Source organism: Balaenoptera acutorostrata, chromosome 18 (assembly GCF_949987535.1).
Source record: "Balaenoptera acutorostrata chromosome 18, mBalAcu1.1, whole genome shotgun sequence".
In the NCBI taxonomy this organism is placed as follows: Eukaryota; Metazoa; Chordata; class Mammalia; order Artiodactyla; family Balaenopteridae; genus Balaenoptera; species Balaenoptera acutorostrata.
In genome coordinates this window covers 67,713,475-67,728,826 of record NC_080081.1, presented here as the reverse complement: position 1 = coordinate 67,728,826, position 15,352 = coordinate 67,713,475, and the positions used below count along the sequence as shown (strand labels likewise).

The following is a 15,352-nucleotide window of genomic DNA, read 5'->3' as shown; positions in this document are numbered from 1 at the left end:
AAATAGCGAAAAGAAGTCCAGCATGGCTGAAGCTTAACGTGTACGAAAGAATGATGCTGAGAAATGATGCTGGTACCATCAAGTGGGGCCACTTTATTCAGGTCCTGCTGTGGAATCTGCACTTAAACACAAGGGAAATAGAGAGCTCTGCAAGACTGAACAGAGAGAAAAGTGAGCATATTTGCCTTTCAAAATACCTCATCGTCGTCGTTTCTCAAGTACTCCTCAAAATCTCGCGTTTGACCCAATAAGTAGCTCTTCCAAAGAGCTTTTAGAATAGCCTATGAATGTGTTTCGAAAGGTAAAATAGCTAGTGAAGGACTTTCTTTGAATGGATTAAAATGTCTCTGCTATATTAAATGACTCTACAAAAGGCTTCCATGATACCCTGCTTGATGAAACACAAACAAGTCGCTAAGTTATACGTATAGTATAATCCCATTCTTGATAAAAACAACAAAAAACCATAACCTATATATATTCATATATTAATATATTTGCAAAGGCGAGGAAAAACATATGAAAAACAGAAAAGTATTAGCGGTGATTCCATAAGGAAATTGGGAATCAATGAGAGACGACAAATTTTAGCCCAGCCACATCAATGTTTTCTGAGCAGTTGAATATATAAGCTTTACCCATCAAATTCAAATGAAGGAAATACATGAATTGAGTGAAACAAATAGCACCACTGTCCAAGAGAAATGTACTGCAAATTACAAATGCAAGCCACAAAGGTATTTTTAAATCTTGTGGTAGCTCCATTAAAAAAAAGAAACGTGGAACTAATTTCATTAGTATATTTTAACCCAATGCATCCAAAATATTCTCATTTCAACACGTAACCAATATAAATATTAATATTTTACATTGTTTTCATACTAAGTCTTTGAAATCTGTTGTGTGCTTTACACTTACAACCACATTTCAAGTGCTTAGTAACCATATGTAGATAGTAGCTATGATGTTGGACAGGGCAGCTCTAATGGAAACTGATGGTTTTGCTACTGGTGAATTTCTCTGGCAGTGAAGCGACAGCCACACTGTTTGTCAGCTCAGTGACGGCATGGCCATATCTAGCCCTGGTCCCATGGTCTCAGTCTTGGTTCTGCTTCATATTTTCCAGCTCTATCCTGTATCAGTTAAGAAGGTTTAATATTAGTCAATACATTTTATTATTACCAGTGTGCACATAGAATTGTCACAAAATCTACAGGTTGAAGTGAAAGTACTGAACAGTGTATTTTTAGAAAACAGTAAGAAACCAGCTTTAAAAAAAATCTGTGAACACAATTTTGTAGGGGAAAAATGGTAACATGATATTAACTCAAAATTTTAGCCATTGAAAATTTGAACGACTGTAAATATTTTCTACTGAAGGAGAGGGCAAAGAAGAAATAATTCCACAAAAATAAAAATTCATTAGCCAAGACTTTTATGACCTGGTGTCTTATCAGAATATCTAGATGAAGAGTTTTTTCTTTAAGCTCCCACTCAACCACTGAGTAGCTGGGTAAATTTGAAAATTGCCATAAATGCCCTGAGCCTTAGTTTCTCCAGTTATATATGGAGAACTAATATTTAATACGGTTTTCAAATTTTACAAAAGTCACGTGATAACAATATATAAACAAAATGCCTTGTAATATATTCTGAAATAATTAGAATAAAATTTTTTGAAGTTGAATTTATGGAGACTACCACCTATTTTAAATTTCTAAATTCTACAGTTACTGGACAGTCTGAATTTTGGAGACTATAGGACAAGAAAAATATACAATAAGGCTAAACTGAAGAAATAATTTTCAAAATGAGGAAATATAGTCATAAACTTGGCTTTTAAAAAATTTGAGTCATTGTGAAACCATCCATGTGTCATACTTACAGAGACACATGGATGGTTTTTGCTAGGCTGGTTTTTTGGGTTACTACCTAAACTGTTGAAACTGACATGTCTAAACTGTAGAAATTCTGCTGCAAACACAATGCACAAATAAGTGAGAATGAACGGATTTCAGTGCTTGATGTCTGGTCTTCAACAGATAGTCATGGGACTGGACAATCATTCACTCAATCAAATCACAGAATTATGAAGGGTTATTGAACAGTAGAAGAGTGCATTTTTATGCCACTGGTTATCTATATTCCTTCCACATTGGCTGAAAAATTGACTGCTTCTTTGAGAATAATATGATAAGTTTACTACCCTTAACTCTTCATCAAATTTTTCTTTATACTCCAACAGTTACCCAAGAAATTTCATTGTTTGCGTTTGTGTGCTTGATGACTGAAATATGTCAAGTTGCTATCCAGGTCAAGGCAAGAAAGTGAATATGCTTTCACAGTATTTTAATTGCCAGCCCGTAAATAAAATATCTAATTTAAGAAATTTTGATATACAAATATCCAACTTATGAAACAGTTACATTTTGAGGAGGATTATCACTTTGAAAAATAATTCATAATTTTACAAAATAATTCACCACCATTATTTCTTTTTTTACAGAGCTAGTTCCCTACTGAAGTTAATATAGATTTATTTACACAGATATTTTCAGGAATACATTCATCACAAACAGTGGAGTGCATCCTTATAGCATTCTTTCGTGTAAATGGGTTTTCCAAAACATACCTATGGTTAAGTGAAGTGCTGTGAACTGAACCTAATTCTACTAAAGTTATACTGAATTTTCTAGATCCTTTTCCACCCAACCCTGGCAACAAATAAGTAAATAAATAAAGGTAAGCAACAAGAAGATCAAGAGGGCATGAAGACAAGATACATTATTTACACAAATCGAAGCATGATGTCAAATCTCTCTCTGGTGTTTAGGAATTTCTGTTGATAGAAATATGAATAGAAAGCAGAAGCAGCCTCAAATTACTCACTTAAAAAACTTAAAAACACATCATCCCTTTACTTTGCAATTCTGCTGTTGTTTTATGTTTTCTTATTCTTTCCCTGCTGTTCCTCTTCATTAACACTACCTAATATAACTACATATTTAGAATAATATCCAATTCTAGGATATCCAGTACAAGCAATATCCAATATTTTGTTTAAACTCATAAATACCTCTGTCAGTGACATCCGAGGATTGTTAGACACCATCATTTCTGGAACACTGAAAAGCAGGGTGTTAACCTGCTCCGAAGAAATCCTTCTACTATCACCATGTTTACCTGTAAAACATCAGCACCCTAACCTGATATAAATAAGCTACTGGGAAAAAATTTTGGGTGGCTTTTATTGGTGTTGGTGTTATTGGAAGGAACAGAGGAAATTTGGAATTAAATTTCTGGTAAAGTATGTATCATGGTGATATATATGATGTTTACCGTTGGGGGAAAAATATACACACACAACAGAGGCAGCAAAAAAGGAATCATTGGAAAATACCGCACGTATTGAGAGTATGACTGCAATTCCCCTACTACTATATGTCTGACTTAGAACAACTCGAGTATTTCACTGTCTCCCAGGGCTTATTCTGAGTCCTAACATATTTGAGATAAAGGTGTTCCTGAAGCAGTCAGAACATTCGTTAGGCTTATTGTGTTTCTCTAAACCTCCCTGGCCCATTCCTAAATCCCTAGGACAAAATCCAGATTTAGGAATGAGCAGCATGTCAGTGCCTTTGGCTTTCCTGAAAACTAAAATCTAATATTTCAAGTTGAATTCTGATATCCCATATCAAATCCATTTAAAAAACTCTATTAACTTCTATAATGTAATTGTTTAAAGAGTCAAATACATTACCTCTTTAATTTTGCATATTCCTTTTGCTTTACAAGAAGGGACACAAATTTATGGAGTTTACCAAACTCATTCTCTCAAACTGTAGCATTTCAAAAGTGGCAACAGTCACGTCTGTGTGTACACACTGTTTTGCTTGGTCTCCGTTCTGAGAGGCAGTACAATAAAGCAGTCAAGGGCATGGCCTTGAAGGACTCATCATGGCTTCATCACTAGCTGTGCACCTCAGCTTAGTTAGTGCTTGCCTCGATTTCCTCATCCAAAGAAGTGGGGATAAGAATAGTAGCTACTTCAGAGGGTTGTCACGAGCAGTACATGTGTGTTAGTACACGCATAGCACATAAGACAGTGGCTGGCATTGCTATCGCTGTTAGTCCTTATTTTTGATGTACGGTAATCAGAAACTGGGTTTTGTAATACTACGCAGTTTTTGGTCAATGCTAAATCATATATGATTTGTCTAGTCCATGGAGGTAATATTTGATGAAACAAACTCAGCATGTTTCTGTTGATTTGAAATAAATGCTATTGCATGTGGTGAGGAAAATTCTATTTCCATGGTGGCTTAAATAGATACAAGTTATAGAATTTAAATTTTAAGTAGTTGCCAGCACCTTTTTTGATATTAGGTGAAAACACTTCCTTTCCCGTGAATGAGTATAATATAAGGTAAATTACCTTATAAACAATAGAAGAAACAAGCAATGAAGATTTTTCCCCATGGGGAAAACTGTATATCTATACCTACTGTTAAAATTAATAATGATTTTTGGGTGATTTTAATTCTAAAGAAATACCAGTCACTGAGATAAAGAAGAAGAAACTACTAGGTTTTTGTACTTCTTTTGAATTACAAAAATGTTGCACTGATGGAAAATAGGATTTAACTTTGCTTAGATTTAGATTATTAGAATGAATTCATTTTCATCTGGATGTTATGAACATGCAGTCATCTCGCTTTAAGGTGCTTAAATTGTTCTAATTTATTGTTATTCTTTTCTAGAACTTTGGCACATTTTTGAAATTCCCTTATTCACAAAGCCTCATATTTATACTGATTGGTAGGTGAATCTGAAAAAGGTCATTAAAAAAAAACATTGAAATAAAAATCATTTTCTAACAAAATGCCATTAAAAATCATCAGTCATCAACATTTATTAAGACGAACATTTCCTTTACTTACTGAAAGGAAAAACTGGGCAACCTAAAACTCTAGAAATTATACCTGACTTTCATTTTAAAAGTCTGAGCTTGACTCTGTGAGAAGGAGGCTTGTTTGCTTAAACTGTGTATGATAATGTTTTACATGTTCTTTAAAAAAAATTGGATAATATTTGTGTTTTAAAGCCAAACTGTAGGGCTGAGTGAAAAGTCCTTGCTGAGTAACCATCTCTAGAGACCCTAAAAAATTGTGAAAAGCTCTAATATTTCAGCTACATTGTTTTTTGCATATAAAAATATCTATTATAGGAGTCAACTAGCACATATTGAGTCACATTTGTTTTAATTGAAAAAGAGAGCTAAAAATTTCCTGTAAGTTATTGCAACAGTACAAGAATACAAGGTGCATTTATTTATTAACAACAACAACAAATTGTAAGACAAATTGTGAAAGCAAAAGCGGGCTACAAAACAAGGGTGTTTGATAGCCTTTGCCTTATTTAAACATGACATGTCAATACGCCCCAGTTGATAAATGCTATAAAGTGTACGTTAGCATTGGCTCATTCACCTTTAAACATCCCCCACCCAGTGCACTATGGAAAATGTGTGTTATGGATGAGAAATGCTTCCTCCGTCAAGTATCACAATCTTGTGGTCACGTAGTCTTCGTGGGTGACCATGTCTGTGAGGTTTGCGTCGTAGTCTACACTGCAGTCCTCTTCCTTTGAGTGTTTCTCCTTTGGTATGATTGGAACCGTGTCCTCCACCACCACCTTCTCTGACTTGAACGAACACACTCTCTTGCCCACCTGTAAACCCAGGGAATCCGTATTTCTTTCTCGATGATCTACTAATATACACTGTTCGCTGAGACCTGGGATGTTCAAGTCACCCCGGGAAGCTAACCCTCGAGATTCCAGTTGGATGTTTGTCTCTAGTGGTGCTTCAGCTTGTTGACGAGCCACCTCTTCTGAAACGGAGAAGATTTGGTTTGCATTTTGCTCGGCAGCGTGTTGTTTTGATCGTCTATGAAATAACCCGAAGTTTTTGATATCGGTCACAAAATTCACTTTTCTCTGCTTCTCCCTCGGTGGCTCCTGCACCACCAGGGCGGAGCCGTTGCTGATGGTGTGTCTTTCGGAGGCGATCGCTGCTGATCGTGGGTGAATCAGGGTGGTTAAGTCAAAGAGGCTAAAGTTCTTTTTCTTGTCCTTGATACTACCTTCGTTATCGCTCTTTTCATCCGAGTCTGCGGAGTTAGAAGAATCCTTCGTGCCCTGAGCAGATTGGACCGTAGAGAGTTTGCTTCCTCTTAGTAACCCCAGGACTTCAAAGCGGAAGCTAGAAATGTCTTGCTTTAGTTCCTAAGTGAAATGGAAAACGACGAAATTAGTCTGTGACCTAAACAAATAAACATTAGGAAACATCATCTGCTTGTTTCATATATGGATCTGACATGTCTTCATTCATTTTTGAGAGCTAGGCGTCCACTCTGCTGTGGTTCTGTTTAGACTTGTCAGTTTTCCCAGGGGCACTTGTATCTATTTGTTATCTCCTAATTTCCCCATGGGAGTTCTGTAGTAATTGGAGACTTCCTACCGTTGATGTAAAAAGAAACAGGAAGAGTTTTCTTTCCCACCACTCTGTAGTGGAGTATGTTGGGTTTCTTTGGAACTACAGTTTCAAATTCTTTCTCTCCAAAATATTCATCTGCTTTCAAGTCATCTTACATTCTCTCAGGGACATTTTGCTGTCCAAGGGGATATCTAAAACAAAATAATTAAAGTGGAGTCTACCCTTCCAAGAGTTGGCAGTTAGTTTCAATTGTTTATTACCTTGGACTTGATTTTATCCCAACCTCTGGGGATAAAAAATCAGCCACTAAATCCTGGGAACTGATTCAGGACACACAGCACTTCCTAGATTCATCCCTTTATCTTTTGGGGCAGCTGAATTCTCAGTCCTAACCTGCTGGTGGCCTTGTGGTGGCCTCCTGCCTCCAGTCCGTCTCCCAAAGCATCAGGAATCGTTTAACTCCAAGATTCAGAGGTGTGGCAGCAAAGAACGTTTTGGATCCTAGCCAACTTTCAATCTGTGCTTTAAGTTTTGCAATTTCTCTCTCTTCTTACCTAACTGGCTGCTTATATTTATTCTCTGTTAAGCCTGCTGTTTTTCTTTGTCAAAGGTCTCCTGTAGGGTTTTTTATTTGTTTGTTTTTGCCTATGAGATCTTACTGACTTTAGTCAGTCTTCCAAAATCTCTAGCAACTCATGCAGGCTAACAAAGGCATTTTATACACATGATATGAGCAAATATATACTTCATGTATTCTACCTTTCTTCTGTGATAGAATTGAAAAAAAAAAACTCAGGGAGAAAAAACTACATTTATAAGCTACAGTTAAGCTCAAACCTTAAATTTTCTTTTACCAAAGCCATGCTGAACACAAAGAAGGTTTTTGTTGTCATTGTTTTCAGAATGTTGGTTACTAAGTGTTTCAGGTTTAGAAATCAGACCGACATTTCCAAAAGTAAAGCTCACTCAGTAGAGTGTGGCTGGGATCAGCAATCAGAATGCCACAAGGCACTACGATTTTCTCTGCCTCCAAATAAGTCCCCTGGGTCTTTCAGATTAAGTCTGTTTGAAAGCAATGTACTTTGAAAAGAAATTTTACCACTTTTTTTTTTGTATATAAATCAATAGGGCTTGAATTTAAAAATCATAAGACAGACAGGCTTGCTCAGAACACGTGGCCCAGTTTCCAGCTCTGGTGTTAAACGTGCTGCACCTGGTTCCACGCTCTGCGGAATCTGCCTTTTGGCGACAAAGATGAAAGTGGTTACCTTAAAGTTCTCCTCAGTCAGACCTTCTTCAGTTTTGGCGTCTCTAATCATTGCAGCCACGTATCGCTTTACCAGGTTCCTCATAACTTCCTGAGGCATTTGAAAACAAGAGAATTGATATTCAGTGCATAAATGTGAATTCTCTCTTGAGTCAGTTCCAAAGAGGAGATTGTGCTTTATTTTAATGTAAGTGTCAAGATATAAGAATAACTTACTTGATATTGGTGATGTCTTCTTAAATTATCAGCAGCTCGCCTCTGAAAAGGGAAGGGACATTTACTTTTTGGTTATAGTGATATTGTACCATTCTATAAAATAATGCCTGGTTCTTTTAATCAAGAATATTATTTCCCTCATTTCTGCAAAGTGGGAATTTTACTGGACAACGGACAATAAATAGCTAGAGAGAGTGCTTCACATGAATCAAAAGAATGAATGAACCAAAACAACAAAGGGCAAGGTTAAAATTCTTATGGCATTTAATATATAGAATAAGTTAATGATTATGGCAAGATTGTTCTTTTAATATGTGATGAAGAATTAAGTAATCATACTTAGTATGTATCCCAAATCATTTTAAATGATCCTAAGAGACACAGATGGGACATATCAAATACAAAATAAATGTCAAATAAAAATAAAAATTTGTTGGATAAAAATCTAGCATTATAACAATATGAAGATCTTCATCAATATCAACATAGCAACATTAAGAATTTAACCATGATATAAAACATGTAATCAGAAACACTGTTAGACAGTGAACTCCCCAACACTTAATTTCAAGCAGATGTACATTAAGAGGAGATTGCTGTTTTAATTAGATGGTTGAATTTAACAAAATAAAATAAAAGGTTCTGTTCGAAGATAGGGTTCATTAGATTTAAAAAAAAATAAATGTGACTCTGAGCTATCATTTTGAAGAGATCAGAATGGTTTGGGAGCAGAGCTGGTGTTAGCACAGAGCAATGATTATGGAGTGTAAAATGGAGAAAGATGTTTAATGACTAAAAAATGTCCATTATAAATTGAGTTAAATAATAAATGACAAATTATATATTTGCAGATTTCACTAGTATTCTAAAGATACTAGAAAAAAAGCTATCATAATCCCAATTTTATGCATGTCAAATAAATATCAGTATTGATTCTTAAGGAAGAAAACTAGCCAAAGTAATGTAAAATAAAAATACTTCTGTTACAAGGGAATGAATTTGGTAAATTGTGAGAAAGCAAAAGAGATAACATATCTTGGGTTTAATTAAGTCTTTTGATCTTGTTCCTTACTAAATACTTAATCATAGGCTGCTAAAATGGAATTTTGAAAAGGGCTGTGTATATATCACTGTGAAATGATATTAGACAAAAAATCAAACAATTCAAAAGAAACTCTTTTTTTCTCTTTAGGGCAGTAGGGGAAATTGGCATTTTCACTGGCCATGAGAAGGGATTTGTGTTTCATGACTATCAGTGACTTTTAGAAACAGATGAGACCGTGCTTAACTTTCTAAAGGCCACTAATGATTGGAATACCATTCAATATTACATGAATCTTAAGAAACAAATTTTCAAATGATTATGGTATTAATTAAAAGACTGGGAAATTTGAAACTCATACAAAACTAGAACATCTTGAAAGAAATAGAGCATGGGAATTTTATGACTGGGCCACAAGATGGAGGTATGTGACTCCTGTTGAGACACAGATCAGCTGAAACCAGAGACAAAAGCACTTCTGGAAGGAAACAAGCCTTCCAGGTCTCCTTCACTATTTTTTAAGTGAACACAAATACAAAAGCAATCTGTACGCTAACTTCTTTAGCACTCTCAGTGTAAATATTGTACAGGAGATCGTATTCCATGGTTTAAGTAAATAGAAACTCTGAATTTAATATAGAATTTAGTCGACTCAATTTTTATTATCTTGGGGTTCTATAGCATTTCGCTAGTTTAGTCTGTAAAAAGCCAATAAAAACTAGTCAGCAGAGAGCAGTTTGAAATCATGAGTTAACTTTATATTTCCTTAATGCAAAACTAAAACTAGGGATGACAAAATCAGAAAATTATGAGTAATAAGTGAAAATTATCATGATGCATTTTAGTATTAAAATGAGCACAAACTGTCTTCCCTTCAGTAGAACCTTACTCATACATGAATTTTAAAATTGTAATGCAAATATAAAAAGATCAAAGATCACACTTTAAAAAGTAATTCCAGGTTTATTTTTCTAGGAAAAAATTTTTTTTAAGCAAGATAGTCTGGCAGAAGGAAAGAACATAGAAAAAGTTTACTATGATAACAGTAAAAATTTATTCAATATCCATAGCCCGGGTTTAAGGCTAAGTTAATATAGTTAATTGTTTTTGACAACCAATTTGTTTCCACAACTAGATGGTCATACTACAAAACAGTTTTTAGTCTTGTGAGATTATATCAGCCAACTGGACTTCACTATCCTAGGAAGAAAATAAGAATGGATGCAGTTAACCATCTTCTGAGTACTGAAAGCAAAAATGAATGCAATGAATTCACCAATTCTTATTGACCATTACTATCAGGGCTACCTGTGTCTATTTTCTTACTTTCAGGGAGGTAATGTGGTGTGATGTTAAGAACACCTGGAACTGAAGGTGACTAAGCCTGAATGAGGAATTTATCTCTGAGACCCTCTCCCTTCCACATTTTTTATTTTGCAAGGTAAAGATAAACTCACTGAATGATTTTGAAGATTAAATGAGATAAGAGATTTAAGGCTTCTATTACTAACGAATGTTAGTTCCTGTCCTTTCTCCATTATTTTCCCTTTGTGATTAATATTATGATTTAACATACCTAAACAATATGTTTTAAAAAAATATTCTTGAATCACAAAACCTGTGGATAGCTTAACACATATTGGGATTGCCTCTGGAAAAGTAAAAGAATGTACTTAGGGGTAATTTTTGTTCTTTGTGTGATTTGCATGGCATTTCATGCTTGAGAAGAACATTTTCTTTAGCTAGAGAGTTGGACGCTTTAGCCTAGGCAATAGAGATTTGGAAATACGAAATTCATATTTAAGTGATAGGGTGAAGGGATGGTCCTGGTAAATATGTATAGATGTAACACAAATTCTGTAGGCAGTTATTTTTGTTTTATTAAGACTTTATTATTGTTTAGAGCAATGCAAGACTCACAGCGAATTGTAGGGGATGGAACAGAGATTTCCCTTAAACCCCTGTCGCCACACACTCTTAGCTTCCCCCACCATCGACATCCCCAACCAGAGGGGTGCCTTTGTTACAACTGATGAACCTCCAATGACACATCACTATCACCCCAAGTCCATAGTTACATTATGTTCACTCTTTGTGTTGTACATTCTATGGGTTCTGAATGGAAAGGAGGGGACAGTAAAAGTCCCAGGGGGACAGGGAATGTTGAGGGGAAACAGAGCTGGAGGCCTGGTGCTGGGGTGGGCGCATGATGACTAAGATTTCTAGCCTGGCTGCTGCGATGTTGGTGCTATTAGAAAAATAATGAAAAATTCAATTTGGGATATGCTGACAAGGGACATTAAGGTGGAGATGCCACTGTCTATTTTATATTTTGGGGGAAGGTTAGGACTAAAGAAAAAGCTTTGAGGATTATATGCATAGGTACAAGAGTGGATACAATCACAAGTCCACATTTCTTGGCATTGCTAAAGGGAAACTATCATGAACAATAAAATCTTCGATAAATTGTGAATATATCTATTAGGAATGCATAAAATATTCCTTTCTTTTTAAATTAGCTTTCTTAGGCTAATACTAAAATTAATTTAATTATCTAAGTTATCAGAATCTACCAAAGGTCAAGGAACACAAGATTGGGTTTCAAATTTCAATACATGACGACTGACATGTAGGCATTAAGAACAGACATGTTACTTATTAGAACCAAAGAGCTGGTCCAGTCTCATTGCCTCATTTATAAGCAAGGAAACCAAGGTCCACACAGTCGAGTGAATAACGAAAATACTACAATGTTCTAAAGGCAGTGCCAGTTCTAGAATCCCGGGCTAGAATTTACTCTTTACTCCTTGCTTTTTCGATCAAGTAGACACTAAGAGACATATGAGAACATCTGCTCTGCATCCTATGACTTTGCTTCTTTCTCCCAACACATCTTAGTTTGTGGATCAGCATCCTTTCCAGACTGGATCCTCATTTATTTGAATAAAAATTAACCACAAAATGCACGGCATATGTTGTACTAGTTTCCTAGGGCTACCATGCAAAGTACCACAGAGTGGGTGGCTTAAAACAACAGAAATTTATTATCTCACACTTCTGGAGGCAGAAGTCTCGAATCAAGATGTTGGCAGTTCCACGTTCCCTCCGAGACTCACAGTAGAACCCTGCCTTTCCTCTTCCTAGCTTCTAGTGGTATCTGCCAATCTCTGGTGCTCCTTGCCTTATGCCTGCACAATTCCAGTATCTACTCCATCACCACAAGACGTGCTTCCTGTGTTCCCAGGTCTTCAATTGTTCATGTTCTTATGAGGTCTCTCCTCCAATAGGAGCTCATCTTAACAAATCACATCTGCAAAGACCCTGTTTCCAAATAAGGTCATATTCTGAGGTGCTGGGGATTTTGAGTTCAAAGTATCTTTTTTGGGGGAGACACGATTCAATCCATAATATATGCACTCTTTGCCATAAACATAATGATCATTTTTGGCAACCGGTGACATGATTAAATATTTATAATAGAGCTGCCACCAACAATACCTCGTACGTTTGCAACCTCTTGGTTGGGTAAAGATCAGCTGCACTTCAAAAGGATTTACTCTCATAAGGGAAAACATTACATCTTATAACTCTCACTGGAAGTGACTAAGAACAGAATGGACCAATGTGTGTTTATAAAAGTAATACAATGAAGGACAGTTCATTAAAAAATACCTAAGTGGGTAAGAGGTATTTAATTTTTTCAAGCCATTCACATGTTAAACTTTGATTGATAAGTGATCTGCAATGACTAGGGGTTCTCTATTTTTACTAAAAAGTAATGAACGAGGTAGAATTATAGCATAGTAGACCTGGGTTAGGAATAAAGAATTTTCTGTGGATGAGTTCATGTTTACAGCGTTACTGAGAAATTTGTGGAGTTGCATTTGGCAGCTTTTTCTAAAATAACTTGGGTTGACTTTCTGTTATGTTTAAGAAAAATGGGCCACATGACTGATCAGGGACCTTCCTTCCCTAACTTGATGTCTAGGAAAAATATTTTGGAGGAAGACATGCACTTTAAGATGGCAGTTTTCTCCACGAATTATGTCGGAAGTCTTGCACGCTTCTTTGGCAGGGTGGCTTTGAACACAGGGTCCCGGGGCACACCTGCCCACCACATTAGCAGATCTCTCTCTTTGCAGGTTCCTCCCGATTTGTTAGGAGAAGACAATGGCAGTATTTGGATCACAGAACTAATGATAATTGAAACGACCAACTAGTGAGAAGCCTTGCTGCCCAGAGGTAACTTCTCATTTCAATAGCAGTGTCAGGTTGCTTTAGAGCAGGAAGGGTTTTGCAGCTATGAAAGAAAGGGCTCTGGGGAATCCATGGTGACATTTTGTCACTCTTTATCTCTCGTTTTCCCGGGTCCAATATGTGGAATGTCAGGCTCACTCCACGTAGCTGGTTCCTTGCTGTCAATTGTCAGTGCCGTTTTCTCTCATTTCCACTCTGGTTTTGGTCTATCACTGATTTTAAGCCCATGAATTATGCCTTTTATTCTCTGCTTTGCTCAGTGAATCCCTGAAGGGGGGCAGCTTGCTGTGCTCTTCTTTTTAAAAAAAACAAGTAAAAAGGCAAGGGGCCATTTCAGGATGTGATCCCTCTGTAAAGATTGTAGTTTGGCTCATTTATAGATGGATCTATACATATTGTTCTCTATAAACATACTTTCTAAGCATATAAAAATAAATGATATAAAAAGCTGAAGGTTGCCTTGTCAAAGCAAGTATTCAGGATCTCACTCTTGAAATACCAAGAAGAAATTTGTTCCTCTAGATTCCCACTTAGGAAAGAAAATTTAATTGAAATTTCCTATCAGCAAATCTTACAGCAATAAATTAGGGATTGAGAGGTACCCATGGATGAACACAGTCATATCTGTAAGATTTGTTGGTAGGCCTGTGAAAAGTCATGAAGATTAAGGGATGACACATTTTGATAATTATAAAACATGAAGTCTGAAAGGCAAGTACTATTAGCATTTTTTCTTTAGTAATGCTAGGTGATATTAATCCATTCACTGCTCCTAATTCTCTTGCAGTGACTTAACTGAATGTATTTCTGTGGCAGCTGGTCAGGCATGAGAATCCCATCTGTGACCCCAGAGTTGAGTGATGCTAAGGGGCCCTAACAGAGATGGTGTTTCGTGTTCCCCTCACTATGTGCTCCAGAGAAAGTGGGAAACATAAAACTAGAGGTTAAAACCATTTTTTAATGATTTTGTTAAAAAACCTAGTAGTTTTTTGGTTCAGTATATTGTCCATTAACTTTAGCATTCTATTTGGAAACCTGGTCTATGGCATTAAAAATGATTCATATTAATTAAACACTGGCAGGATATTATTGCATTAACATCTTTTTACTTTAAATTATCTAGACCTCTTGGACAAGTACAAACATTGGCTTTTAGTTTAAAAAGCTGAGCTAGATACCAATCAATGCTTTTTTTAACAGGAATTTCTAATTAAAGTTACAGGCTGGAAGTGCTTGTTAAAATGGAAATTCCTGATGATTCTAAGACACACTAAAGTTTGAGAACCACTGTTTTAATACCGAGAAGGGTATTTGCTGATAAAATGTGTTAAAATTCGACAAGTAATATAAAAAACCAGAAGGCTATAAAATGTTGCTTATTTTATGATTGTACTTTCAATATGCTGCCTCTTTGGTGGGATTTTCATGATTTCGCAGAAACAACACATCTCTCCATCATGGGCTTGCTCCCACAATAAAAGTGTTGTTCAATAAAGCATTTCTGCTTCATTTCTGCTTTCTCCCATAAAGCATTCCAAAGGAAAACTTAATTTACTTGGAGTTCCCAGTCACCCATAAAAGGAAGTCCAAAGTTTAAAAAAAAAAAAAAAGTTAATGAGTTTTCAGAGCTAGTTGTATCAGTTATTACCCATAAATCGCAAGATAAGATCACCAATGTTGGGCTCCCAGGCTGTGGCCAATCAGTAACCCTGAGAGCACTGGCTTCAGGCTTGCAGGGAGGGGTCAACAGGGTAACATTCAGGCAGCTGCTGGTGACAGGAGTATGTGAAGCACAAGTGGGAAGGTTTAGAGAAAATGCCTCCAAGAATGTATAAACTCTACCTCCAGGTCTGCTTTAATTTTCTTCTTCACAAATGTGAAGCAAGTTGGAATGAGAGCGGAAGGTAGGCCAGCCTGTTAAACACGGGCTTTGGGACACAGGAATCTAAGAGGCCGCGGAAAACAGTGGTGGTATCTGCAAAAGCTGTTGCAAAAAATCAAAAGGTGGACACACAACATGGAGGGTATTGTTGCAAGGTCATCAGAGTTTTCAGGGAAACAAGAGAGGGCAATG

General features: G+C 36.2%; 1 protein-coding gene and 1 long non-coding RNA gene across 5 annotated transcripts in view; one reads left to right on the top strand and one right to left on the bottom strand.

Annotated features, from left to right (window-relative positions):
- The window catches only part of LOC103018088 (uncharacterized), a 547,177-nt gene that overhangs the window by 474,466 nt on the left and 57,359 nt on the right, over positions 1-15,352 (top strand). The gene's annotated exons all lie outside the window — the stretch shown is intronic.
- Positions 5,318-15,352, bottom strand: part of TRPC4 (transient receptor potential cation channel subfamily C member 4) — a 163,404-nt gene continuing 153,369 nt past the window's right edge. For all 3 annotated transcript variants that reach the window (XM_057532913.1, XM_007193664.2, XM_057532914.1), the window contains 3 exons: positions 7,980-8,021; positions 7,765-7,854; positions 5,318-6,285 (listed from right to left, as the gene is read on the bottom strand). In XM_057532913.1, coding sequence (XP_057388896.1) covers positions 5,563-6,285; positions 7,765-7,854; positions 7,980-8,021 — 855 coding nt within the window. In that variant the 3' untranslated portion in view covers positions 5,318-5,562. The remainder of the gene's footprint in view (positions 6,286-7,764; positions 7,855-7,979; positions 8,022-15,352) is intronic.